Source organism: Suillus discolor (genome assembly GCF_016758755.1).
Source record: "Suillus discolor strain FC423 chromosome Unknown F5147scaffold_59, whole genome shotgun sequence".
NCBI lineage: Eukaryota > Fungi > Basidiomycota > Agaricomycetes > Boletales > Suillaceae > Suillus > Suillus discolor.
Window position 1 is genome coordinate 197,309 of NW_024541306.1, and position 25,213 is coordinate 222,521.

At 48.2% G+C, this 25,213-nt stretch overlaps 10 protein-coding genes across 10 annotated transcripts; 4 read left to right on the plus strand and 6 right to left on the minus strand.

The window, feature by feature from the left end:
• Positions 1 to 45: 45 nt before the first annotated feature.
• Positions 46 to 1,591, plus strand: F5147DRAFT_582808 (Clavaminate synthase-like protein; the record flags this gene model as incomplete). Its single annotated transcript, XM_041431682.1, has 11 exons — positions 46 to 210; positions 260 to 335; positions 394 to 581; positions 640 to 764; positions 822 to 894; positions 950 to 1,015; positions 1,079 to 1,136; positions 1,199 to 1,299; positions 1,360 to 1,371; positions 1,425 to 1,499; positions 1,550 to 1,591. The coding sequence occupies 11 exons, from the start codon at positions 46 to 48 to the stop codon at positions 1,589 to 1,591; spliced, it is 981 nt and encodes a 326-aa protein (XP_041289070.1).
• Positions 1,592 to 1,865: 274 nt separating this feature from the next.
• F5147DRAFT_617525 (Clavaminate synthase-like protein) lies at positions 1,866 to 3,908 on the plus strand. Its single transcript, XM_041432558.1, has 13 exons — positions 1,866 to 2,150; positions 2,207 to 2,282; positions 2,351 to 2,547; positions 2,604 to 2,728; positions 2,779 to 2,851; positions 2,913 to 2,978; positions 3,035 to 3,092; positions 3,161 to 3,261; positions 3,311 to 3,322; positions 3,381 to 3,455; positions 3,515 to 3,601; positions 3,663 to 3,787; positions 3,845 to 3,908. Exons 1-11 carry the CDS (start codon positions 1,986 to 1,988, stop codon positions 3,554 to 3,556), a joined length of 990 nt encoding a protein of 329 aa, XP_041289071.1. The 5' UTR covers positions 1,866 to 1,985; the 3' UTR covers positions 3,557 to 3,601; positions 3,663 to 3,787; positions 3,845 to 3,908.
• On the minus strand, positions 3,446 to 6,889 carry F5147DRAFT_342372 (MFS general substrate transporter). Its single transcript, XM_041429295.1, has 25 exons — positions 6,826 to 6,889; positions 6,585 to 6,730; positions 6,370 to 6,499; positions 6,198 to 6,309; positions 6,064 to 6,142; positions 5,928 to 6,000; positions 5,859 to 5,878; positions 5,738 to 5,808; positions 5,626 to 5,686; positions 5,546 to 5,573; positions 5,477 to 5,495; positions 5,345 to 5,424; positions 5,243 to 5,293; positions 5,111 to 5,188; positions 4,866 to 5,052; positions 4,777 to 4,809; positions 4,634 to 4,723; positions 4,468 to 4,574; positions 4,278 to 4,417; positions 4,187 to 4,221; positions 4,089 to 4,131; positions 3,957 to 4,032; positions 3,845 to 3,908; positions 3,681 to 3,787; positions 3,446 to 3,609 (listed from the first exon to the last, which is right to left on the minus strand). Exons 2-24 carry the CDS (start codon positions 6,595 to 6,597, stop codon positions 3,770 to 3,772), a joined length of 1,608 nt encoding a protein of 535 aa, XP_041289072.1. The 5' UTR covers positions 6,598 to 6,730; positions 6,826 to 6,889; the 3' UTR covers positions 3,446 to 3,609; positions 3,681 to 3,769.
• An 814-nt stretch (positions 6,890 to 7,703) lies between these two features.
• On the minus strand, positions 7,704 to 9,982 carry F5147DRAFT_713036 (FAD-binding domain-containing protein). Its single transcript, XM_041438389.1, has 11 exons — positions 9,777 to 9,982; positions 9,621 to 9,724; positions 9,529 to 9,564; positions 9,243 to 9,471; positions 9,060 to 9,190; positions 8,985 to 9,002; positions 8,887 to 8,937; positions 8,711 to 8,836; positions 8,489 to 8,646; positions 8,366 to 8,438; positions 7,704 to 8,310 (listed from the first exon to the last, which is right to left on the minus strand). The coding sequence occupies exons 1-11, from the start codon at positions 9,946 to 9,948 to the stop codon at positions 7,915 to 7,917; spliced, it is 1,494 nt and encodes a 497-aa protein (XP_041289073.1). The 5' UTR covers positions 9,949 to 9,982; the 3' UTR covers positions 7,704 to 7,914.
• A 2,835-nt stretch (positions 9,983 to 12,817) lies between these two features.
• On the minus strand, positions 12,818 to 15,333 carry F5147DRAFT_713042 (uncharacterized protein). The gene is made up of 4 exons (XM_041438390.1): positions 14,769 to 15,333; positions 14,620 to 14,714; positions 13,761 to 14,499; positions 12,818 to 13,669 (listed from the first exon to the last, which is right to left on the minus strand). The coding sequence occupies exons 1-4, from the start codon at positions 15,248 to 15,250 to the stop codon at positions 13,180 to 13,182; spliced, it is 1,806 nt and encodes a 601-aa protein (XP_041289074.1). The 5' UTR covers positions 15,251 to 15,333; the 3' UTR covers positions 12,818 to 13,179.
• Positions 15,334 to 15,514: 181 nt separating this feature from the next.
• Positions 15,515 to 15,984, minus strand: F5147DRAFT_640744 (uncharacterized protein; the record flags this gene model as incomplete). Its single annotated transcript, XM_041433036.1, has 4 exons — positions 15,928 to 15,984; positions 15,704 to 15,871; positions 15,631 to 15,645; positions 15,515 to 15,578 (listed from the first exon to the last, which is right to left on the minus strand). The coding sequence occupies exons 1-4, from the start codon at positions 15,933 to 15,935 to the stop codon at positions 15,515 to 15,517; spliced, it is 255 nt and encodes an 84-aa protein (XP_041289075.1). The 5' UTR covers positions 15,936 to 15,984.
• An 8-nt stretch (positions 15,985 to 15,992) lies between these two features.
• Positions 15,993 to 17,124, plus strand: F5147DRAFT_342498 (uncharacterized protein). Its single transcript, XM_041429296.1, has 2 exons — positions 15,993 to 16,852; positions 16,904 to 17,124. The coding sequence occupies exon 1, from the start codon at positions 16,118 to 16,120 to the stop codon at positions 16,796 to 16,798; it is 681 nt and encodes a 226-aa protein (XP_041289076.1). The 5' UTR covers positions 15,993 to 16,117; the 3' UTR covers positions 16,799 to 16,852; positions 16,904 to 17,124.
• Positions 17,125 to 20,330: 3,206 nt separating this feature from the next.
• Positions 20,331 to 21,514, minus strand: F5147DRAFT_839526 (uncharacterized protein). Its single transcript, XM_041444232.1, has 6 exons — positions 21,451 to 21,514; positions 21,244 to 21,400; positions 21,092 to 21,194; positions 20,881 to 21,044; positions 20,669 to 20,827; positions 20,331 to 20,618 (listed from the first exon to the last, which is right to left on the minus strand). The coding sequence occupies exons 2-6, from the start codon at positions 21,344 to 21,346 to the stop codon at positions 20,518 to 20,520; spliced, it is 630 nt and encodes a 209-aa protein (XP_041289077.1). The 5' UTR covers positions 21,347 to 21,400; positions 21,451 to 21,514; the 3' UTR covers positions 20,331 to 20,517.
• Positions 21,515 to 22,805: 1,291 nt separating this feature from the next.
• Positions 22,806 to 22,970, minus strand: F5147DRAFT_529165 (uncharacterized protein; the record flags this gene model as incomplete). The annotated part of the gene is made up of 1 exon (XM_041430052.1): positions 22,806 to 22,970. A coding segment is annotated over one exon (165 nt), but the record flags the coding sequence as incomplete, so codon positions are not given.
• Positions 22,971 to 23,208: 238 nt separating this feature from the next.
• F5147DRAFT_640750 (uncharacterized protein) lies at positions 23,209 to 23,886 on the plus strand (the record flags this gene model as incomplete). Its single annotated transcript, XM_041433037.1, has 1 exon — positions 23,209 to 23,886. One exon carries the CDS (start codon positions 23,209 to 23,211, stop codon positions 23,884 to 23,886), a length of 678 nt encoding a protein of 225 aa, XP_041289079.1.
• Between the last annotated feature and the right edge of the window lie 1,327 nt (positions 23,887 to 25,213).

Below are 25,213 nucleotides of genomic sequence, written 5' to 3' on the forward strand. Positions count from 1 at the left end.
AACAAAGATGTAAGCTAGTTTCATACTTGACCATCTAACATTGCTATGTCGAATCATCCAATCCCGATTGTTGATTTCACTCCGTTCTTAGACAAATCTGCGAAACAGCAGGCTGCAGATCAGCTCCTCGGGTCGTTCAAATCGGCTGGATTTGTCTATCTCACGAATTTCGGTATTCCGGAGGGAGAGGTTCAAGATATGTTTGACTGGGTGGGTCAGACTCCTCTTCACTCAGAATTTCTAACTTACACCATGAAAGCTGAAACGCTTTTTTGCTCTTCCTCACGAAACCAAAATGCTTGCGCCTCATCCGGATTCTGGAAGCCATCATCGAGGTTAGATCTTTCATTATTGGCTGCAAGTTCACTCGCCTTCACATATGTCGTCTCTCAGGATACTCTTACCCTTGCCAGGAAAAAGAAATACAATACTCGGATTCTGGGGACGAATTTACCATTGCACCACCAAGCATGAAAGAGTCCTTTGAATGCGGGAGCGAGGATAACGACTTCATGCCAAACATCTGGCTGCCCGAGGGCGTCCTCCCTGGGTTCAATGAAGCGTGTTTGTCCTTCTTTTGGGTGAGTGTATTCCATCGCGGTTAAATTCCATGTACGTGAATTCTGATGGAGTATACAGAAATGTCACGAAGTCGAACAGAATATCCTCCGCGCCCTTGCACTGGGGTTTGGCTTGGAGGAGGAGTGGTTCTTGAAGTATCACGAGACGGCAAATAGTCAGCTGAGATTACATCACTATCCTAGGTAGGGGTTTCACTCACTCACGACCGGTACGAGATTGAATAATGCTGTATAACGCAGCATATTCTCTGAATTGCTCGAGACGAACAAGCTGACAAGGATATCGGCTCATACGGATTTCGACACGCTTACAGTCAGTTTCCCCCTCCGTGTCATCTGTTCAAAGAAGCGAAACTAACCCCAGGTAGTTCCTCTTTCAAGGTGAGATAGGAGGACTCGAAGTCGAGGACCCGAATGAGCCTGGGAATTATGTGGTCCGTACTCTTGTTCGAGCCCACTTCCACACCAATGTCATAACTAATATGAAAAAATTGTAGCCAGTGCCTCCCATCCCCAACTCGATCGTTCTCAACGCGGGTGACTTTTTACGGCGATGTAGGGCCCTTCTGCTCTGCAACTATTGGACTGGTACCATTGTGTTGACTTGTGAATTGTAGGGTCGAATGACACGATACGGAGTACAATGCACCGCGTTGTAGCACCGCCGGGTGTGGCAGCAAAGGATGGCCTGCTTCCGTCCCGGTATTCTATGCCCTACGTAAGTTCCCCCCCTTGATCTAGACATCGTGACTAGATTAATCTCATACAATGTCTACAGTTCTGTGCCCCCGTATGTTTTTCCACTTTTCCATCGTATCTACGTCTATTCATGGGTGGCTATAGGACATGTCTACGATTATCGACGCCATACCAGGCACGTGGTCGGCAGATCAGCCCAAAAAGCATGAGCCTGTCTCGGTACGTTGCCTCGTCAAAGTCAAAGTGCTTGGATACTGAGATTGGTGTAGGTGAAGGAGTATGCAATGAAGCGGTTTGCCGCAAATTATTAAGGTGAAGGGACATGGATATAATGGTGATGATCTATTTCCCAGGCGCTTCGAGGGTCAGGATACTTGTGAAAGGAGTTATGCATTTGTCATGCTATGTATATAAATTGTATTCAAGAGTATTGGTATTCTCAGAGGCGAAGTCCATGTGTGTAACCTAATCAGTAGTAAATTTCAAGAAGTTTGATGCTTCTCGTCATCAGGGAAAACCTCCCGCGGTGCTAACTTGGATACAATTAGGCAAAATACATGTAAGTCAAATTAAATTAAACTATCACATAAACTTGGTATTATTCATAACATACAAACTATTAAAACGGGCTGTCGACTAAGGATGTAAACTGTGAGATTGATCCACTTGGTTTCCAATATCACCCCTTGACCATCTAACACTGTTATGTCGAGTCATTCAATCCCCATTATTGATTTCGCTCCGTTCTTAGACGGATCGGCGAAACAACAGGCTGCAGATCAGCTCCTCGGGTCGTTCAAATCGTATGGATTCGTCTATCTCACGAATTTCGGTCTATCGAACGAAGAAGTCCAAGAGATGTTTGATTGGGTGGGTTGACAGTCGCCTCCCTAGCTGGGACTTCTAACCTATGAGTCGTGCGATAGTCGAAGCGCTTTTTTGCCCTTCCGCACGAAAGCAAAATGCTCGCGCCTCATCCAGACTCTGGAATGCATCATCGAGGTTAGATAATTCCACTGCCGAATACTAGGATTAGGGGTTTAATCACTTTCACATCTGTCATCTCTCAGGTTACTCCTTCCCTGGCCAGGAGAAAGAATCCCAACTCCCGGATTCGGGAGATTCTGCCACTGAGGCCGACATACCACTCCCAAGCGTGAAAGAGTCGTTCGACATCGGGCGCGAGGACGATGACTTGATGCCAAACATCTGGCCGCCCGATCACATCCTCCCCGGCTTCAAGGAATCGTGTTTGGCGTTCTATTGGGTCAGTGTGTCCACTCGGGCCTGAACTCTTGTATCTTGATTCTGACGGAGAAGAAGAAATGCCACGAGGTTGAGAAGAACATCCTTCGCGCGCTCGCGCTGGGTTTCGGCTTGGAGGAGGAGTGGCTTGTGAGGTATCATAGGATGCCAGATAATGGGCTGAGACTGCAACACTATCCCAGGTAAGCTTTCATTGTCGATCGACTGATGTGAGCTTGAATCACGATACTAGCATCGCCCTCGAATCTGTCCTTACGAACAAGGTTGCACGAATCTCGAATCATACGGATTTTGATACGCTTACAGTCAAGTCTCCCCTTTGTTTTGTGTCCTTTCACATCATACATCGAGGCTAACCCAAGGCAGGTCCTCTTTCAAGACAACGTGGGGGGCCTCGAAGTTGAGGATCCGAATGAGTCTGGCAGGTTTTTGGTGTGTAACCGTGAGGTCGTCTCCATACTAAAGTCAAAACTAATTCATGGTTGAAGGCGGTACCGCCAATTCCGAACTCGATCATCGTTAACGCGGGGGATTTCTTGCGGCGATGTGAGGGTTCCTTTAGTCTTGCTGGGACCATATAGCTAGCTACCAATGTGCTGATTTGACTTCTGTAGGGTCGAACGACATGATACGGAGCACGTTGCATCGCGTCCGCGCACCACCGAATGCGGTAACGAAGGATGGCATGCTCCCAGATCGATATTCTATCCCCTACGTGAGTTTATGTCCGCTATTCCTCCGTCCTTTAGCTGATAAGTCGACAGTTCTGTGCTGCCGTGCGCCATCTTTCCCCTTTTTATGCCAGATTTGTCGATTGATGGTTGGCATGTACAGGACTTTTCCACAGTCGTTGATTCGATCCCTGGTACGTGGTCAGCAGATTATCCCAAGAAGTATGAACCCGTGTCGGTGAGTTGGTTTGCCTTCCAGGTGACAAATGGGAATTGATGTCAATGGTGACGGAATAGGTGGAAGAGTATGTGATGAAGCGATTTGCCGCGGATTATTAAAGCTGCTGAAAGGTGCTATGGGTTGATATGAATATTAAGTATATGGTAAATATCTGTTTGTCCAAAAGTCAATTTACTGCATCAAAACATAACATTCAAGTTGTAGACACCCGCAGGTACATACTTGGATGTACAACAAAGGAAGCAGTGGCATATATGTCTGACTCTAAACGATTCTTCTGGTTATGAAATCGAGAAGCGGTCAAGTGCCAATCATAAGGCAAAACGTGCCTAATATTTGACGTACAGATTCAGTGCTGTAACACAAATGAAAAGAACCGCACTTACTCGGAAGTAGCTCCCCTTCAGTTGTGTCATAGGAACGGCGATGAAAAACATGCCAATCACAAGCCTATAAAAACCGTCAGACTCTTCGAGTGCATCAAGCGATATCACTTGCGCTGTTTCAACACCGAACACCGTCAATGCTCCAGATTTTGTAGCCCATGGGACTTGGAAATATGCGACTGCGAAACCTAGGCCACAATTGTGAACGTTGGACAAAGACATATCATGCGTTGCTGTAACTCACCGCCCACTGATCTTGCAAAGTTTAAGAGGGCACTGACTTCGCCCTAGAGGGGAAGGACGTGTCACTGAAATGCAAATAAGTATATATGCGTCACTCACTGCCCTGCGAGGGAAGCAGTCATTACAATACGCGTCTAATAATATTCCTTGAGTGTTCCACGACACTCGAAGTATTGGATCCGAGACTTACACACTGCAACAGTGTTGAGGGTGATTGCAACAAATGCAATGCCCCAGCCTATGATGAGAGCGGCTTTGTTGAGATTTTGTATCCCAGCGCCCAGCATCAAAAAGCCACAGATATAAAGTGGCATGGCTAAGTAACAGGTCCTACGCAAATTCTCAGCTCTAACTTTGGACCATCACTTGAGTTTGCATACCACAAGCGGCTCTCGGCCTCGAAGAAACCACCGTTTTTGCGAATATGCAGGTCCATAATGAATTCATTGACGTAACGTCCAATGAACTCGCCAAGAAGGACGGCGACCTAAAAATTCCATGCTCAGAACAGTAACCATGCATACTTCATAGATGGAAAAAACTTGCAATTGGAGTCGCATACGCCCCAGCCACGGCATATTGGCTGAAGCCAAATCCGACGGGAGGAGGAGATCCCATGAAAACAACATTTGTCGTCTACAAAAGTCGATGAGTTTATTACTGCACTGGGTCGAAACGGAAACGCCCACGTTTACACCGATCGAGAACCCGAAGACCAATGCCTTTCGAAAAGGTCAGCAAATGTACTAAGTATGGTCAGCAACGCAATTCATCTCACCTCAAAGAGAACTACGAAGAAAAACTGAGGACGCCAAGCGACATCCAAAGATGCCATTAGAACTTCCGGCCATCGTGGTCTGTATTTTGCCATCTTGTACCCAGTGACGCCTATCAAAGTTTCAAATCGATATCGTAGTCCCGTAGAAATTTGCAGTGGCTTCGATGCAAGGTGACGATCATACATACTGGTTCAGCAAAAGTCAACGCCACTATCTTAAGAAGAAAGAGTATGTCAGAACGTACGTTTCTTCCATAAAAAACGCAATGAGAAGTAATACGATGGCGTTGTAGATAGATCCTATAGCATAGGCCCATCTCCAGCTATCCAACTATTGATGAGTATCCTGAATCAAGGATAGTTTATGTAAGACGTACCTCGCACGCGCTACAAGGAAGCCAAATACAAATGGTGATAAGAAAGGCGATCTATGAGATAGTGAGTGATGTTTCTCCCAATAAAAGGATTCATTCTCTGACATAACAAAACCCGAGGTCCAGATGTTCAGCTTCCGTGCTTGAAGATGGAAGGGGAAGATATCCGTCACGACATAAAGACCCTTGGAGGTTGGTGAATAACAAAGCTATCACGAGAATTGCTACTAATCATACTGTCACCTGAGGACACGTTCTGAGACCGTAGTCAGTTTAACGCAGCCATGAAAAAAAATGACGGCCTGCCCAAAGAATCCAGACAAACATCGCATCCCTTCATCAGCAGTTAACATTGTCCAATAAATACCGAATTATTGTGTAAGTACCTGCGAAGGTGGCTAGATTCGGCGCCAATGTGGCACCAACCAAGAATGCAAGTGCAAAAAGCTGCGCTCAAGTTTCAGGGTTCATATCGGCCAAATCACTGGAAATATATACCTGACTCCAGAAGAGTACTGGCAACCGACCATACCGTCTCACGAGCATGACCCAGAAGATGCCTCCCCAACCTGGACTACAGATGAGAAGAGACTATTCTCATGTAATGGTGTGATCTCACCCAGAAGGAAGATGCCCCAGCTTCAAGGAATTGTCATTGAATGTCAGTAACGATTGATGCATCACGCACTTTGACGTCAGATCGTTGATGACACCCGAGGTCGTGTCATAAGTTTGAGCGAGGCCAAATATCGATGCGATTCCTGCCAATAAAAGTATTTCACAATGACACTACTATGGATATTGAGCGAGGGCGAGATACATACCAATTCCACCGTCGAAGTCAGGTACCACTCCAGACATTGTAATGATAATCAGGTGCACAGTCTTACGGAAATCTGTCCACTACGAATGAATAGCTTAGTGTTAGTAAAAGGGACACGATAGTGAAATGACGAACATTTTGCGGGTCGTTCGGGTCATCAGCGGGTTGAGGCCAGAGAACCTTCAACCCGTCAGGGCTAAGCTTGAGTCTAGAGGCCATTACCTCCCCAAACTCGACCTTCGCCTGTCTAGTGAGTTACGAATGAGTAACGATGGACTCAGGATAAGTAGGAGCAACAACCACATACTCGGGGTCAACTACTAAACGGCCAGTATTCTGTTCGTAATAAGCGACAAAATCCACCTCATCGATAACATCGACTTTGATTGAGTCATCTGCCTTTATTTCTGACTGCAGCTGCTGGGATATAACATCCTCTAGAGCCATTGGTAATGGAGGTGATAGTTGGGAAGCGAATATCGTCACTTGATACCCATTATCAATTTAAAGCACAGTACTTACGATGAGAACGCATCTTTTTTAATTTCGGGGGAGCGCAGATTGTGAGGCCTTGCCAGAGTTAAAATCGTCGTTCAAGCATCGTTTTACGATCCCTGTTCAAATTTTCAATGTAGTCTCCGAGTTGGACGAGCTGTATTTAGCATAAACTAGACCAAAGATATAGTCACAACAATTCCAACAAGCGAGGAAGATATCAGCATCAAATCAGTTTAAATCTACTGCTGCTGATAGGGGAGCTCACAGTTAGTGTTGTGGGAAGAACTATTTCAAGGTAGTTCTACCGGCAGAACTGGCAGAACCATAGCGTGGCAGCATCACACAACTGAGATTACCCGGTATGGACGGTAGGGTGAACATATGACCAAACAAGTCCGCGTGATGTCATCAACACCCAGCAATTAACTCAGAATGATACCTCCCACCTCGCGATACTATCATAACGTAGATGCTTCTTGTATCTACATGACATATGTCGGAATTTTTTTGTTGCGTGCACCCTACTCTCCCAAGTGAATGCACAGTTAACGCGGCTGAGATCAAGTCCAGCGATGTTGGAATAGAGCGGCAGGCTCTGTTGCTAGAGGCAACACAATCATCACGGTGCCGGTGATCAAACGTTCAAGCCATAGAGTGGCTCAAGCTACCAGATGCTATTTTTATGCTCGTCAGAATTGGCCCGTGCAGAAGAGGCAGCAGCTGCATAACATACGAATGGCAATGAGGCTGGCAGTTCGATCTCTGGGTTGTGCTGGACACGGGCCAAGTGTCTCAAGGACGCCCGATGGAAACGCAACCAGGTAGGTCCATCTCTAGTTGTCCCAGGCACACAATCTCGAGGGCAATCAACAGGAATGCAGGGCGCAGATGGTGGGACGGGATTCTTTTAGATGCTGCGGATTTCTTTTTTTAGTTGTGGTCGTCCTTCTCGCATCCGTCATGAGGTCATCTACTAATTAAACTGGTTGCTTCGATGTTTGAAGTCGTGAGCTTTACAGACTATTTCGCACTTCGTGGACATTGCGTTTGACTTGAGTCACCCAAGATTTTTTCCTCGTGTACTTTTTACAAAGTATTTGGCAGGTTCTTGTGATAATTTTCTTATGAAGAGGCACTAGCGCTTTTTGTGACCTATATTGACAATGTCAACCTACGACAGTTGACCTGACCGATGTTGGCTTGCACCCGATGAGAAAGGTAACAAAGGCTGCATATACGTCGTAATATGTGCTCTATGGCCGCCATTATAAAGGGCTCCAGTGTAGATAAGTAGATAGGTGAAAACGAATGTGAATCTACATTGAAGTTGTCTTCTATATTCGAACCAACGAGTCTAGAATTTCCAGCCGCCCGACAATCCCATGACATTATCCGGATCGACAGCCTTCTTGATCTCTTGCAAACGAGGTACGTTAACGCCATACATTCTGTCTAAACTCGTGTTGGGAGGCGCGTTGTTCGGGTATACGGGAACGTCTGCGATGTTCTGGCCAAGATCCGTGAGTGCCTGTATCATATGCTGGCCGCTTGCGTTGACAGCTTTGAATATCGCGTCGTCATACTGCGCATCCGACCAACCATAGTATACTTCGATGAATGAGTAGCCTTTGTCTCGTGATGCTGGGTATGCGGTCGGCGAAGCGACGTGGTCGTAGAGCGAGGGTACGTAGATGTCCACGTCGTATGAGACGATTTTAGCACTGGATTTTTCCAATTCTGCGCCCCAGTACTGAAGAATATTATATGTTAATGGTGTATTCAAATCAAAGGGAAGAGGTCATTACCAGTGTCTCGTTTGCAATCATGTCCAACACGGGCACTGTAACCTCCTCCATTGCTATCCAATGGAACACGGATCTGTCTTTGAGTGAGTGGAAAAGACGGTCTTATGTTCCACACTGACTTACCTAAGCCCAGAAGTAACATTTAAGGGAAGAGACTGCACGAGATTTACGTAGGATCTGGTACCAATGTCTTTTTCGATATGAGGAGCTGTCAAGAAGTCTTCAAATATGTCATAAGGGCGTGTTGGAGCATCATAAAAGAGGATGGTCGATTCTTCAGCCTGTAACGCAAACACGCAAGTCACTCGCTGAGCAGTAAGTAGAGAATGGCGAAAGCTGACGCACCACTCCAGCGACGTAGTTATAGGTGTTGTATATGGATGCCTTTGTATCGGTGAGATTCGCCGCGTAGTGGGCAATAGCTGCGGTTGCGGCATCCCATTGGTCATGCGAATACGAGATACGTCCGCCCTGCGCGCGAGATGATTATTAGAGTATACTTACCAAGACTGAGTCCTTACCCAGACTAGAGACTGAGGATACGTTTTGACAGTAACCCTCGTCACGATACCCTGCTATTGTCAGCACCTTCGTCAACGGATCTATTGGCGCTACGTACAAAATTATTGAATCCACCCTTGAAATTTCGCAGATAATTAGGGTAGTTGACGTGATTAGACCGCTGGAAACTCACCCGCAAGGCAAAGAACAGATCTGGATTTGTGGAATCTGATACATCAGTCACTGTGCCATTGGGCAAAACAAGTTCGAAAGCTACGACGTTGTCGAAGCCCAGGCCATGTTGATTAGTCAGATACGAATATCCTAGCGAAATAAATCAATTATATGTCCACCGTGGACCTTGCTAAAACCATACCTCCTCCCAAAACAACGCCTCCCACTCCAATGCCAGTAACTTTTGCGCCCACGACAGTCACGTTATAGGGTTGCAGTGCGACATAAACGTCGTCCCATAGTAAACCTGTGCCCACAGTTGCTGTTTGTGCGGTGGAATCGTACACAACATCCGAAAAGGAATACATCGCAATTTGGACGCCTGGGGTTGAAGAGAAGCCTGCATTTGCGGCGTGTCCTCCACTTTTAATCTTTGTGACAGTCAGTATCATCGACATATAATGGAAGCCGAAGTCATTGTTACTCACTCCAAATTGTGTCTGCGTCTGTCCCAAAATTCGAAGCTGAAATGCAAGACACGTCAGGAAGTGAGTGGTGAATGTATTCGCCTCGCACATACCGCGATTGCAACATCATCAGTTGTTGCAGGCTCAAAGGTACATTGAGAGTCTTGAGTACTAGACGCAGACCAGTGATAATTGTCCTTGAGATATTGAGGACAGCCTGTAGAAATATGGGTCAGCCGTGACCAAGAGACTTGACTGGAAGTACGCACCGGTGTAATACACTACGGAGCTCGACGAGACCTCCGATGCGATCTGCTCGCAAACTGGACTTCGAATGACATTTGCTGCATGGCGAGATTCTGATGAGGTATCATCATGGCGTGCTGTGAGGCCAGTGAGGCCAAAAAGAAAGGAGAGTGAGAGGTCAGCAAATGCGACCATTGTGATCTAGTCCGAAGAAAAGTATGGAAACTGACCATCAAAAGTTTGCAGGAGGTTCTATTTAATAATTACTAGCGGAAAGTTAACCGATAAACGACAAATGGGCCGACTACGCCACACGGCCACTTTATGTGGTAAGTATTACCTCATGCATGCCAACAGTATCAGCGTGGACGGAGATGAGGATTATTAGCCGTAGGTACTCGCAGTAGTACTAGATCAAGAACTTTTCTGATTCAAATTGTCCTATAGTCGTTGCCCGAGCACAATGCCGAAAAACAATTGCCAATTCAAGTACTACTATTATGATTAAACACACTGACTGAATTAAGTTATATTACATTCATTAGGAACCGAATCGGTCCCTTCTCTCGGATCCCGCTTACTCGGCTGCAATCTTAACCTGCCCGATCACCTTCTCTCTCACTCCATCCTTATCAACGCCGTTGAATTTCGCATAACGGTGATTGGGATGTGTGACCGTGGTGCAAGACAAACAGATCTGACCAAGCACTCCGAGCTATCCCCTGAGACGTTGCCCAAACATGTCTGTCCGCCAGAGAGTCTCATACAGATTGGCCATTTCCTACATCCTCTCATTTACATAAAATCAATCATAATGCATCATGCATGCCATCATGCCCCACCGGTCACCGCTGAGCGCTGAAGCTTGAAGCTTAAGCAGCACGCTTGAAGTGTTGAACGTCTGTACACGTAAGTCACAGAGAGTCTCTAACTCATTTTGGTTGCATTAATGATGGTCACCATCCGGTTATGGCATAAACTTGTTTTTTACAGCGTCTGACATTCCCTAGGAGGTTTTGTGAAGCTTTAAATCCGGCATGCAGTTCATCTATGAGGTTCAGTGGTTCAATAGCGCACTCGACAGATCCTATACATCTGTCAAGACGAAAGCGTAATGCCAGTGTGACACTGCTCTTCATGCAATTAAAGCTCTCCAGCATGCAAAACTGACCGTGTTCATAATTCTAGCGAGTCTCTTTATCATAAACGCTTCTTCTCGCCTCACGAGCCTCGATCACTAGTATTGTTCTCCGTCCGTAAAGCACAATTCTTTCAGACCTTTAACCTTACTGCCCGACGAGGTCGAGTCAAGCACGTCAGCAAACCGAGAGAGACGTAGAAGGAGAATCGCTATTACACTAATTCACCAGCATGTATCCATCCCTCCAAACGGACGCATGTGCAGTACCACCATGACGCACTTTAGGAAGGTGGGCAACTCCATAATAATGCCCACAGACTGACTCAACCAGAACCAGGTGGAAGTGCGAGGCTCCCTTGATAGCAACAATTTACGGTGTTGGATGGCACAATGGTATATCAAGATAAGTCACTCATAACGACTTCATGGAACTGACCTTCATCAGAGATACGATTGAATGGGTCCCGGAAGTGCTCCTACATCCCAAGAATTTATGGTCGAGGAATACATTACTTCTACACAACTCGTTCGCAGAGCGAATGGCGCCATCACCTCCCCTTCGTAGGCCGGTTTCCTGCTCTTAATCTGTTGATGTGTCGCAACCAGTACTACTTGACCCGCGCCGTTGGAATTTCAAGTCACTCCCTGTAACAATCGCTAAGCAGTGTCGACTCGGCTGTTACTCCCTGTCGCGATGAAGATATGAGCGCTGGTCATCACTGATATTTGTCCCTTCTGATACTATTCAATTTGCAGAGATACGGTATTGCCGCTGGGTCCGATACAGAAGCGGCTGCAGCTACGCAAGGTTCAACTGATGAGCGGGAGAATCTTCCTATGAAGTGAGGTGTTGCGGTTTGGTTGTACTCGTGCGATGTCGTGGCAGACGTGAGGTTCTCTGAAATCACCCCAAGATTTTTCTTCTCTCATGTACTTCTTACAGAAGTATCTGGCAGGTTGAGAGCATTGTATTTGATCATTTTCTCATGAAGAGGCACCAGCGCTTTTTGTGACTTAATCGACAGCGTCAACTTACTTGACCGATGTTGGCTGGTTATCACTCGATGAGGAAGGTAACGACTGTTGCACGTATGTATCAAGTGCTGTATGTACTACTATGACTATGACTGACCGCCATTGTAGAAAGTTCCAGTGTAATATATGACAATATCTGCGACTCACCTCTTCTGATCGGCGCCCGCCCCGCCTGTGACAGCTAACCCGATCCGTCATAGCGTCCCGAACCACCATGCATCTAACGTCCATTGTGCGGGCCGTGGCACTCGTATTTAATGTCGGCACACTACCCAGGGTCCTTTACATCCTGACGACGTCACGACTCCACCACACCCGTTTTGCCTTCGGCACAGGAAGCAAAAAAGAGCGCTTCGCCCTCTTTTTTTTTTTTTTTTTTTTAGCTTCCTGGCCTCAGCTGCTAGACAGTGTCTATCGACGGTTTACTTCATAGACATGCTGGTCACCAGTCAACTCAGCTGCATGGATCCCGGTAATTCTGAGGGCTCCTTTTGGATGTCTTAATAATCATCGCAGTTTTGGTTTTTGAGGATGGTGGCGGCGTTTTGACGAGAGTAAAAAGTACAATTGAATGTATATAATATATATAATCTCCCGTCTCCCGGCCGTGACGTAATTCCACCTTTGATGTACTCTACATATGGAAAGGGTGAAAGGGTTAAGAAAGATTCAGGAATGTTGGAAGTCAGAGGCCTGAAGAGGGTTAGGAATATGGAGGTTTATGGTGTACTTTAAGACTACTTGTGTATAAACTACAAAGTATTGGCGCTGCGCAGTGCGCACCGTAAGGTTTAGGTGCCACTCCCGTTTAGGACAAGGTTTGATGACGCTTAGCTGCAACTTAGCGGTGCTTGAATCCAAGTGAACACAAACTGAATGAATTGAGCAGCCCTTGTGAGCAAAATTTCTAACCTACCAGACTCGTCGATCGTACATGCAATTAATTTCAATGCGACAACACATTGAGCACAAGACAGAACAAAAAATACAATGAATATCTATAAACATAAAACATACTCACAATACCCCCTATCCACGCACTCACTTTTAATTTTCATCCTCCACCGCCACCAACTCCCATCATCGTCATCAAAGCTCGTTGTCGTACCCGCCTGCACGAATGAAGGAAATGCAAATATCTATAGTATAAACATACAATACCATTTACGCCTCGCACACACTTCGAGTCATAGCTATTCTTCATCTTTCAAAACCTGCCAGAGGACATCAAAAGCGGACAACGGTAGCTGCTACCAATTCCAGTCATCGTCTTCGAAACTCGGCGCCGTTCCTCCTTCAGCGGGTGCGAGTGAATCGGGTGTTTTGCGTACTGACGCGGAGGCAGAGGTGGGCGTAAGCACAGATGGCATCAAAACCCTCCCAGCATTCACCGTATCCTCATCTTCCTCATCTTCCAACCAACTGTTTGTGCGCGGGGTAGGGGCATGAGTTTTGGTGCGAGTGTGCAGGTACGTGGAGCGCGTCAATGGAGAGCTCGCGTTTGATGATGGTGTGTGTGAGGAAGAGGAAGCGCTCGGTAAGGTTCTGTGTAGGGAGGTGGTGCTGCTTGAGGGTGTGCGGAGGGATGAGGGGAATGGGAAAAGGGAAGGTGTTGATGTTTGTATTGATGTGGGAACGGGTGCGGGTGAGGTTGCTACTGGGCCTGCGGTTAATGCTGATACAATGGATTGAGAGACGTCTGCGAGGAGGATGGAAGCTCGCTTTTGGCTTTTGGAGAATCTGTGATGGGTGTGAGTTTGTGAATGTGATCGGGAGAAGAACATCGATAGTGAATGCACCAAACTGAAAGCGGGAAGGGAATATTACTCACACATCACCTCCAAGCTTGCGACTGACATTTCCCCACCCACCAGCTACGCCGAGCGATCCGGCGCCAGGCATTGATGTAGGCGGTACCACAGAGGAGCGTTTGCTAAGGAGTGTATTTGTGCTTGGTGAAGACCCTGGACCGTCTGCATCGAATTCTGAAGCCACCGCTGTAACGGACGCGTCTAAGCCTGGATTGATTGTACCCTGAACGACCTCTGTAGTCGAGTCGAGTTCCACGCTGCCTCGCCCGAGGTCCACACTGGTACTCGTACTATTATAAGAACTGGCATGCCTCATAAATGCAGTCGGTGGATGCGAAAGATCGCGCGATCTCCGACGAAAGACTTTTTCCTGTCTCGCTCTTGATGCTTCCCTTTCTCGTGTTTGATTCGTGAAATGTCGTTCCGCGCCGATACCAGAAGAAAGGGAAATATCTTCGTCCCAGACAGATGACACGGAACTCCTCGAGAATTGTGTCATCCCTGAACGCGTTGACGTTGACGCGGACGAGTCGCTCACACGCTGCGTGTGACGCCTCGGGACCCCTGCTGTTTCTTCTGTGTCGGTTGGGGGAGTTGGTGAGGGAATCGGAGAAGAAAGGTCACTTAGGTCGCTCAGACCTGCTGCGAGCAATCTTACGCCTTCTTTGAGGCCACCTACGACTGAAGCAGTGGGTGTGGACGAGGAAAGAATGGGATGAGGTGGTTCGCGGTTGACGATGCGCTCCCATTTTCGTTTTACTAGGAAACGAGAGAGGGTCAGTTCGCTCTGACGAGGAATTGAGACATATGTGATGGCGGATATAGTGCGGAACGACGGCGCCGAGGAAGGACGAAATGAAACATCAAAAAGGGACTCACGTTCTCCTAGATCCCCTTCAACAGCAGCCAGTTGACCAGACAGCTCGAGGCGTCTGCTCTCAGCGGCTGCAATTTCGTGCAGGAGGTCAGCGTGCCTGAGATTTAGATTCCGTTGACATCAATATAGGCATGCAGAAATCCGGACGTACTTCTCAGCTAATGTTAGGGCAGCTCTCTCTACACCCCCACTGGCACTAGCACTTCCAACAGACAGACGCGTGCGGGCTTCCCCGACTGCATTTAATCCGCGCAACTCCTCGAGTCCTACCATAGTATGCCTCTTCATCGAGCGTGAGGTCCTTTTGCATCCTTCGAATAGACCTCCCGCTCCATGTACCGCATCCGTTCCTATCGAAGCATCAGCTACTGTTGGAGACGTGGATGTCCCATGTCTCGAGAACACATCGACGCGGGAAGATATGTAGGAGATGGAAGATTGCCGGCGGGTAGCTTTGAGGGCTGTTGTCGCGTCGTTGGGGGATACGCCTCGTGCGTGGGCACTCGAGGATGGTGTGCTGTGACTTGGAGGGGGGGAATAGGGCGGGGAAGGGAGAGAACTCGCTGCTGTTGACGAGCTGGAGGTGTTCAAGAGAGTCAGGTGTCTAGTGCCATTACTATGATCCATATTCATGGTCGTGGATGACTTGGTTTTTTAGATGTCGTTGATGGTTGAAGACATGGATGAGAGAACGATGTTGTCACACAAGATAAATATCCAGCAGTTGCAAAGCAACAGTCACTTTGGAATAATATTTATCAACCGAAAAGGAAACTCTCCACATAGCGAGATGAGAGCGAGAAAAATCTCTATTTCCAGAGGTCACTGGCTGGTATGTCTCATCAAGGTAACTACATGTCGGCCGCTTCGCACTGTATATTAATACGAGAACCCGAATCAATGATGCGCTACCCCGCCCTCCTTCTCGGCTTCTGCAATAAAGTTCTTGATACTGTTCATCCTGGTCAGTCCGTGCTGCAGCACGAGTTGTTTGGGCCTGATAGAACACATACAATTGTTCCTCTTCACTGTAGACCACACACTTAGTCGGTGTCTGCAGGCAAGTAAGAATGAGAATAAACGCACCTGGATCCAGCATTTATGGGTACAGCCTCCTTCACGCGCTCTGCAAGAGGTTTGCCTGAAGATGCAGAATCTTTCTTTCCGCCAAGGGATGCATACACGGCACCGCCTGTCGCGAAGAGCGTACCCAACGTGAGGTACTCGGTTTTGATGGCGCGGCCAAAGATGACGCTACCAATATTCCAGTCAGCGGGTCAGTAGCTAGTGATTGAGATATGCGCACGCACTAAGACATGTCGATTTTCGGAAGTGGAAGAAGAGGTTCAAGCAGAAGTGAAGTAGCCCGGATTTTCCCGGATTGGCTTTGCAAATTGCCCGACTAACCCAACCTCCGGCAGACTCCCACTCTCAAATATTACTATTTACTCCCTAGCTAAGGCATATCTTAGACGAAGGTCGTACTAAGGTAAAGCCTTGATGCACAGGACGATATCAACAGTCGCGCGTGGAACAGCGTTCGAGCAACGGTCGCTTCGATTACTTCAAGAATGTTTCTCCATGTCCCTCAAACGCGTCGGTGGCAAATCTGATGGCGGCATCGACTTGCTGGGCTGGTGGTGGCTTCCCCTTAGCTCAGTTTCCCAGCCTACCCCGCTCAAACCTCCACGCAGACGCATACGCGTCCTTGCGCAATGTAAAGCAGAGAAGAAGAAGTTCTCGCCAAACTACGTTCGCGAGATGGAAGGCGTATGGCATATGCACGCTCAAGACCGCTCCCCTTCCGAATCTAACATACGCGTGTCTGAACTGGGTACAGTAGCGCTCCTCCTTTCAGAGTCAAAATTCACCACTGCAACCCTCACCCGTGCACTCGGATCCAGCGTTCCCTTTCTACTCATGCACCTCCCTCCCCCCCACCGATTTCTTCAAATTCACCCGTTGAAACCACCCTCGGAGAAGTTGGCTCTGCTTTCTGGAATCCCGCTCTCGGTGGTGCGCAAGGTCTTCTTCGAGGAGAACTTGATGTTCGATGGGAACGTGACCCGGGAGGTGGTGGACGGCCTGGGTTGTGGTGTCGCCACAAAAGAGTGCAGAACTGGACGCCGGATGCACATGGGGAGTATGTTAACGCTTCCGAGTATATCGATCGGTGACTAGGATGGTTATCCATCTATCGATGACCACTCGGGAGTTGAGTGTCACGCTACCATTGTATGTATGTATACCGCGTATTCCTCTGTACTTTAATCACACTTCCTGAAGGCGCCGACTGGGCGTGTAACTGCGTTTGCATGTTCATTTCTTTAGCGCTCGCCGACGGATTTGGTGCAAGTGGTGATATGTAAGACGGAATAAACCGAGGTTCATCACAGGCGTTCTAAACAAGGTACCTGCACCCGCAGCATCCAAATCTGAGCGTTTAGCAGGTTCATTCATCACCTCCATCATATCTTCCCCTCGACTCTTATTATCTCCAGGTTTACTGTCTACCTCTTTGTAAAGCGCGCCGTTCTCAATCAAGGTTATGGCCCACGAAGAGGCTGAGTCAAGCACGTCAGCCAGAGAAGAGAAGCGCCGTTGGGCTCATCAGCACATATTAGACCTCTAGCGGGAGAGAAGGATCCACCGCCATATGGTGCACAGCATCGCCAGGATGCTCTTTGGGAAGGTGGGCAAATCGTATTAGGATGGCCATTGACTTACTTGACAAGAAGCAGGCTGGAATGAAGCGCTCCCTCCTCGATGGCACCAGTTTAAGGTGTTAAATGGTTCAACGCAATATCAAGACGATACGATCATCATGACTTCATTGGACCGACCTTTACCAGGAGTGCGTCTAGGTGAGCGAAGAACGTCCCACTGGGAGCGAGGAACTCATGACACAGCATAGATCATCCTGGATATCTTGCTGTTAGTGAATGCGAATGGCACATCTCACCACTCGGTCGGTCCTACTTTGTCAACCACAACACTCGGACCACATCGTGGAAGAAACCGACGCCAGAACGACCAGCAGGGAGCTTGATGCCGGAGTGCATCATCGAGGGTCACTCCGGCTGCATATGGAGTCTTGCTCGCGTGGGCACCAGCTGCAATGTACTAAGCGTGTCGCAAGACTGTTCGATTCGCCAGTGGAAAATAGACGGAGAATCAGTAGGAAAACCTTTGGATAGCCATGGGATACCGATGGGTTCTATGGCTGTATCTCCTGATGAAACTATGGTTGTGAGCGGAAGTGCAGACGGCAGACTGCGGCTGTGGAACATAAAGAAAGGTAGTATGGTTGGCGATCCGTGGGAGGGCCACAATGATCACCTGAGGTGCGTCGACTGGTCTCCCAATTCCCTGGAGATAGCAAGCGGATCGAACGACGGCACCATACGACGCTGGAACCCGGACACTGGCCGACAAATTGCACCACCGATAGAGACCGGTCACGGTTGGGTCTATGCTGTCAAATACTCTCCACAAGGTGACAAATTCACGAGCGGCGGGGAGGACAAGACGATTCGTGTATGGTCAAAGAACGGCGAGCTACTTATCGAGATCAAGGGACATGAAAATCTCGTGACGTCGTTGTGTTGGTCCAGGGATGGCGCATACATTTTCTCCGCGTCGTATGATTGCACCATCCGAAAATGGCGGTCGATTGGTGGGAAGGAGCTCGTTTTTTTGAAGGGTCATGACAATGCTGTCCAATCCCTCTGTCTTTCCCCTGATCAAAGCCATCTTGTCAGCGCATCAAACGACTACTCTGTTCGCATCTGGGACCTCAAGACCAATCAGCCAGTCGGAGACCCACTCTTGCATGACGATGAAGTCCTGGCTGTTGTCGTGTCCCCCAATGGAAAATGCATTGTCAGTGCTGGATTAGACACAAAAGTCTATATATGGAGTGTGGAAGCAGCGCTCAAAAGATGTTCAATCCGACCGCGAGATGTGCGCTAATCAGTTGTGAACTCTATCCTTCGCTGATTTGTGTTGTTAGACCTTTCCCTCACATCCAATCGTCTTCAAACAGCTCGCGAACAATAGAGGCCTGGGGAGATATGTTAGCATTGTTTTTCGATTCTTAGCTTTGGCTAACGTTCATTTGATACAGGGCAATGATTTCTTTGGTAGCGACACAAACTGTGGGCCAGCTTCGCCTGCAAGCCCGCCATCTCTTCTTCGTCGTTTGTTCAGTTCCCTACGTGCCGGCACGCGACCTCCAAATTCGGTTCAATCAACACCACCCGAGCCCCGACGTTGGAATTTTAACTTATTTCGAGGAGGAAGCTCTATTCATACCGTTGATGTAGCTGCCGGTCGCAAGAAAAGTGTGAGTGGCTTTCATTGCTTCCTCGTGATGTGATGGAAATTAATATATTTGCAGAGAATTTATGTTTCCCCTCCCAGCGCAGCAGAATTGGCCCGCGCACAAGCGGCTGCAGTAGCTGCCCAACATGCGAATGGCAACCAGACTGGCAATTCGATGCAAGCAGGTCAATCTCAGGCTGCGTCGGGAACACAAGTGTCTCAAGGACGCCCGGCGAACGCACAAGCAGGTCAATCTCAAGCTGCGTCGGGCCCACAGTTGTCTCAAGGACTCCCGACGGATACGCAAGCAGGTCAATCTCAGGCTGTGCCAGGGACACAGGCGTCTCAAGGGCAAACAACAGGAACGCAAGGTGCAGGTGGTGGTATGGGAGATGCTTCTTATCAAGGATTGAGCTGCTGCGGATTTTTCTTTCGATTTTCATTTGGTCGTCGTCGTCCCACCTCGCATCAGTCATGAGGACATTTACTAAACTAGTTGTTTGGATGTTTTCTCTCTAGAAGTTGTGAGCTTTACAGACTATTTCGCACATGGCCATACACCTCGTGAGCGTTGTATTTTACTTGTCCGTGTAGATGAAAGCCATACGGCTTCTTATTACGGTTTTCAAATGAGTGCGTACCTAACAGTACATCCCATACCTCGGACTCCACAGATGACCTTGAAGTTCGAGCGTTAACGAGAACATGAAGACGAAAGGTAATACTTCTACGAGCAGGCTTCATGGACTTACTAGTCAGATGAAAGAAATTTAAGAAGGAAGTCAGTGTTTAGCGTTTATTAGAGGATGATGTCTTAGTATTACCGCACACTTGTACGGCACCGATTAAGAGTTCCTTCAATCCCGTCGATGCACAGGTTTCGCAGCGGGTCAGTGCAAGCAGAGATGAGGGCAATGGCAAGACCTTTAGATGCTGAGGATGTACATGCTGTGGCACTCTGCGCATTTGCTCCTGACCCTTATGATACTTCCTTACTTCCCACTGTTCTCGCAAACGGTAAGCAGTCCCTATTAGCATCCAATGTCGCCTGCGCCTGTTCAATCGCGTTCGCTGTAGTGGTTCATAGTACTCGTGCTCCGCTAACCCAAATGTAACGAAATCTTGAGTCGAGTTGCCGAATACCAAAGTCATCAGAGGCTAGGATAGTGACCACAAATCTGAAAACTGACCTACGAAGCGTCAGCAACAACAGCACAAATTACACCAAGAAGGTCCAACATTGTTTGAAAGCTAGTTGAATACCTGTACCTGTTTCGGTGAACTATCACGCTAGGTCAGAAAAAGAAATAGCGATAAGAATGACGCAGGGACAAGTGTATCCGCTGTCTTTGCGTTCTCGGCTTAACTAACTACAAGACCTTCTTTATGGGGAGTTTAAAATGATCTTCCTTGAATTTGAAAATACTTCGGGGTAACAACACTTTCTATATAGATACCTTCCTCAAGCTCAGTTGTTACAGCCCAGCACCTTCAGAGGGAGCCCGGCGAATGTCGCCTGTGTCTTTGAGAGCACCTATTGGAGATATGGTACCGACACCATTATGCAGGGAGCTTTCTTATTCGACTTGTCCTAGCAAAGGGGTAGGTATTGCGGATGATTCTCGATCAGCGTCGTTGACTAGTGGTTCTCCGCTTGAATCAGGGTATTTGATGTGTTCTGAGCAATCCGTCAACAGTGACATTTGTGCAGTCGAATGGGTCACATACTGGTGTCAATGATATTAATGATTCCATTGTCATCACCCTTGGTTGACATGAAAGATTCTCCACCAAGAACAAAAACTCTAGTCCCCATAGACGCCATAGCATGACTCAAACGGCTGCTAGGCGCTGGTCCCATATTTTGGAACATGTACCACCGCTGGTCTGTATGTGATAAGCTTAGAACACGGACACCTATCATTCAGCAAAATACGTACTTGACATCTTGAACGCTGCTAGGTCGCCCAGTTCCTTGCCGTCTACACCTCGCCCGCCAAATATATAGATGGATCCGATACATTGTAGCTCTGACCAGGTCTCTGTATTAGTGTCATACGACCATGTGTCATTGTAGTGGTATGGACCATCTGTTCCTCCGAAGCTGTAAAACATGAATACGAGCCAGTTCCAGATGAGCGTCCGACATACACGATGATGCAATCCTGGTACGCTACACAGACATGTCCTGTGCGTTGAGCAGGACAAACTGCTCCAATGGGTTTACACTGCTCCCAAGCTGGTGTTGTCCGTACTAATAACATATGGTTTGGTAAAATAAGCTTAAATTGTATGAGGCTTACGAGTGTTGAGATCAAATGACCAGAGGTCATTCAGGGCCTCGCCATCTGCCTGACCTCCGAAGACGAAGAAATTTGGTGCCAACCATAGTAACAGCATGACCATACCGTCCAGCAGGTGCAGGACCGTGCGTACCCACCCGAATCCACTCTCGTGAAACTGAGGCGTACATGAACTATGGTTTCTCTGAAAAACTAGTATGAACGCACCGAGATTCAGAGGATACAAGCCATTATCTTGTTTTCCTGACTGATCAGATGAGGGGCCTGTTTTCGTGTCTCCTCCCCATATAATGAGAACGCTGCTAATGAATGCACTGGCATGACCAACTCGCGGCGAGGGTACTTCTCCGGCTGTCTGCACGAGTGTCGCGGAAATATCGCGAGCAGAGAAAAGGTATAAATCATTACGGGCGGTTTCGCGAACGAGACCACCAAAAAGGTACAACTCTCCCAAAGCAGTGCCTGTCGTCGAGAGTGCATGGCCATAGCGAGGGAATGGTGGAGGTGAAGGTAAATTTGGTGCGGGTATGCCAGACTTCCAAGTCGGGAGTACAAGTGGGGGCGGGAGGAGTAAGCGCCGTGCAGACCAGGGATAAGCTGGCCATTGTTGTTGTTGCTGGGAGGCATGGGGTTGTTGTTGTTGCTGTAACTCGAGCGGCTGTCCTGTGATTAATAAGACATCATGAGCTTGTTGACATTGTTGAGCGAGAGGGGCTGCTGCAGATGAAGCACCGGCGAGCTTTGTAAACAAGGACATTGTTCGCGTTCTGTTTACTAGGATAAACGGTTATTAGAAGGAACGCACTTGTGCGACACCATTTGTGTTCTGAATTAGTAACAAATGCGTGATGCTGATGGTTGTTACTAAGTGGGGGGAAGTCTATGCTGCGGTATTGAGAGACTTCCGCAGCACTCGGCAGTCGCTAAGGAGGTTTAGAACATGATGTTTTGTAAATCTCTACCATTTCGTAACGCGAAGTTCCGAACTATAGTCGGAATTCATCATCACTAGCCCAAGATCATGAGCATCAGTGCTTGGCACTGGCAGGGTCCCTGTACTCCCTTTCGCCGATAGCACTGGGCCACAGGTCGCTCAATTGCAAATGATTCCAGGATTAAATTATAAGTGGTGCGACAAATTACGGCACTAGTGATGCGGCAGTTCTTTGCACATCATGTGCAACCTTTCCATGCATAGTGTTAAGTACGAATATCAACGAGTTCCTTGGGCGAGGTCGAACGTCCGCGATGGCATGTCGAGGGAGACCTCCACCTGTAGGATCGAATCGGTGCCGCGGACATCGGTCGAGTATGACTATGACAAGGCGTCCGATGCTATCTACGACAGTCTCTTTCTTTGGCGTGGACGAACCCCCTTAATAGGTGTGTCCATGAATCGTACGTTTTCCAGGTTGAAGTCCTTGCCCATCACAAACGCCTTTTCCATTTGGTTGATTTCAACCAACCCGATTCCAGAAACCTGAGACCAAGTCTTATTGATGTTCACTGTAGACCGCACAGTTAGTCTGTGTCTACAAGTAAGGATGACCATAAACGCACCTGGATCCAGCATTTATGGGTACAGCCTCCTTCACGCGCTCTGCAAGAGGTTTGCCTGAGAATGCAGAATCTTTCTTTCCACCAAGGGACGCATACACGGCACCACCGGTCGCGAAGAGCGTACCCAACGTGAGGTACTCGGTTTTAATGGCGCGGCCAAAGATGACGCTAACAATATTCCAGTCAGTGGGTCAGTAGCTAGTGATTGAGATATGCAAACGCATTAAGACATGTCGATTTTCGGAAGTGGAGGAAGAGGTTCAAGCAGAAGTGAAGTAGCCCGGATTTTCCCGGATTGGCTTTGCAAATTGCCCGACTAACCCAACCTCCGGCAGACTCCCACTCTCAAATATTACTATTAGTCTTCCTAGATATCTTAGACGAAGGTACTAAGGTAAAGCCGTGATGCACAGGACGCTATCAACAGTCGCGCGTGGAACAGCGTTCGAGCAACGGTCGCTTCAATTACTTCAAGAATGTTTCTCCATGTCCCTCAAACGCGTCGGTGGCAAATCTGATGGCGGCATCGACTTGCTGGGCTGGTGGTGGCTTCCCCTTAGCTCAGTCTCCCAGTCTACTCCGATCACACCACCACGTAGACGCATACGCGTCCTTGCGCAATGTAAAGCAGAGAAGAAGAAGTTCTCGCCAAACTACGTTCGCGAGATGGAAGGCGTCTGGCATATGCACGCTCAAGACCGCTCCCCTTCCGAATCTAACATACGCGTGTCTGAACTGGGTACAGTAGCGCTCCTTCTTTCAGAGTCAAAATTTACTACCGCAACCCTCACCCGTGCACTCGGATCCAGCGTTCCCTTTCTGCTCATGCACCTCCCTCCCCCTCCGCCAATTTCTTCAGATTCGCCCGTTGAAACCACCCTCGGAGAAGTTGGCTCTGCTTTCTGGAATCCCGCTCTCGGTGGTGCGCAAGGTCTTCTTCGAGGAGAACTTGATGTTCGATGGGAACGTGACCCGGGAGGTGGTGGACGGCCTGGGTTGTGGTGTCGTGACAAAAGAGTGCAGAACTGGACGCCGGATGCACATGGGGAGTGTGTTCACGCTTCCAAGGATATTGATCGGTGACTAGGATGGTTATCCATCTATCGATGACCCGACTCGGGAGTCGAGTGTCACGCTACCATTGTATGTATGTATACCACGTATTCCTCTCTACTTTTGTCACACTTCCTGAAGGCGCCGACTGGGCGTGTAACTGCGTTTGCATGTTCATTTCTTTAGCGCTCGCCGACGGATTTGGTGCAAGTGGTGATATGTAAGACGGAATAAACCGAGGTTCATCACAGGCATTCTAAACAAGGTACCTGCACCTACAGCATGTAAATTTGAGCGTTTAACAGGTCCATCCATAACCTCCATCATATCTTCTCCTTGACTGTTAATTCGCCCATCATCTCAAGGTTTACTGTCTACCTATCTGTAAAGCACACCATTCTCGATCAGGGTTATGCCTCACGAAGAGGCTGAGTCAAGCACGTCAGCCAAAGGAAGAGAAGCGCCGTTAGGCTCGTCAGCACATATTAGACCTCTAGCGGGAGAGAAGGATCCCCCGCCATATGGTGCACAGCATCGGCAGGATGCTCTTTGGAAAGGTGGGCAAATCGTATTAGGATGGCCACTGACTTACTTAACAAGAAGCAGACGGGAATGAAGCGCTCCCTCCTGCATGGCAACAGTTTAAGGGGTTCAATGGTTCAATGCTATATCAAGACAACACGATCACCATGACTTCATTCACTCGACCTTTACCAGGAGTGCGTCTAGGTGAGCGAAGAACGTCCCACTTGGAGCGAGGAACTCATGACAAAGCATAGATGATCCTGGAGATCTTGCTATTAATGGATGCGAATGGCACATCTCACCACTCGGTCGGTCCTACTTGGTCAACCACAACACTCGGACCACGTCCTGGAAGAAACCGACGTTAGAACGGCCGGACGGGAGCTTGATGCCGGAGTGCATCATTGAGGGTCACTCCCGCTGCATATGGAGTCTTGCCTGCCTGGGCACCAGTTGCAATGTACTGAGCGCGTCGGACGACTGTTCGATTCGCCAGTGGAAAATAGACAGAGAATCAGTAGGAAAGCCTTTGGATAGCCATGGGGTGCCGACAATCTCTATGGCTGTATCTCCTGATGAAACTATGGTTGTGAGCGGAAGTACAGACGGCAGACTACGGCTGTGGAACATAAAGAAGGGCAGTATGGTTGGCGATCCGTGGGAGGGACACAATGGTCAGGTGATGTGCCTTGATTGGTCTCCCAATTCCCTGGAGATAGCAAGTGGATCGAGCGACGGCACCATACGACGCTGGAACCCGGATACTGGCCAACAAATTGCACCACCGATAGAGACCGATCACTGTTGGGTCTATACTGTCAAATACTCTCCA

Excerpts from the sequence above, each read along its gene's own strand:
- F5147DRAFT_342372 (XM_041429295.1), bottom strand. Across the intron at positions 5,809-5,858 it reads CTGGGGCATCTTCCTTCTGG|GTTGGGGAGGCATCTTCTGG; the intron begins GTGAGATCACAC and ends TCTGTAGTCCAG. Across the intron at positions 5,687-5,737 it reads CAGTACTCTTCTGGAGTCAG|CTTTTTGCACTTGCATTCTT; the intron begins GTATATATTTCC and ends ACTTGAGCGCAG.
- F5147DRAFT_617525 (XM_041432558.1), top strand. The coding sequence starts at position 1,986 with ATGTCGAGTCATTCAATCCCCATTATTGATTTCGCTCCGTTCTTAGAC. Across the intron at positions 2,979-3,034 it reads ATGAGTCTGGCAGGTTTTTG|GCGGTACCGCCAATTCCGAA; the intron begins GTGTGTAACCGT and ends TCATGGTTGAAG. Across the intron at positions 3,093-3,160 it reads GGGGGATTTCTTGCGGCGAT|GGTCGAACGACATGATACGG; the intron begins GTGAGGGTTCCT and ends TGACTTCTGTAG.
- F5147DRAFT_839526 (XM_041444232.1), bottom strand. The coding sequence starts at position 21,346 with ATGGTCATGCTGTTACTATGGTTGGCACCAAATTTCTTCGTCTTCGGA. Across the intron at positions 21,045-21,091 it reads TACCAGGATTGCATCATCGT|CTTCGGAGGAACAGATGGTC; the intron begins GTATGTCGGACG and ends CATGTTTTACAG. Across the intron at positions 20,828-20,880 it reads AGCAGCGTTCAAGATGTCAA|ACCAGCGGTGGTACATGTTC; the intron begins GTACGTATTTTG and ends TATCACATACAG.
- F5147DRAFT_713042 (XM_041438390.1), bottom strand. The coding sequence starts at position 15,250 with ATGAATATGGATCATAGTAATGGCACTAGACACCTGACTCTCTTGAAC. Across the intron at positions 14,715-14,768 it reads GCCCTAACATTAGCTGAGAA|GCACGCTGACCTCCTGCACG; the intron begins GTACGTCCGGAT and ends TCTAAATCTCAG. Across the intron at positions 14,500-14,619 it reads TGAAGGGGATCTAGGAGAAC|TAAAACGAAAATGGGAGCGC; the intron begins GTGAGTCCCTTT and ends CTCGTTTCCTAG.
- F5147DRAFT_713036 (XM_041438389.1), bottom strand. The coding sequence starts at position 9,948 with ATGGTCGCATTTGCTGACCTCTCACTCTCCTTTCTTTTTGGCCTCACT. Across the intron at positions 9,725-9,776 it reads CTCCGTAGTGTATTACACCG|GCTGTCCTCAATATCTCAAG; the intron begins GTGCGTACTTCC and ends ATATTTCTACAG. Across the intron at positions 9,191-9,242 it reads AGGCGTTGTTTTGGGAGGAG|GATATTCGTATCTGACTAAT; the intron begins GTATGGTTTTAG and ends TTATTTCGCTAG.
- F5147DRAFT_342498 (XM_041429296.1), top strand. The coding sequence starts at position 16,118 with ATGCACAGGACGATATCAACAGTCGCGCGTGGAACAGCGTTCGAGCAA.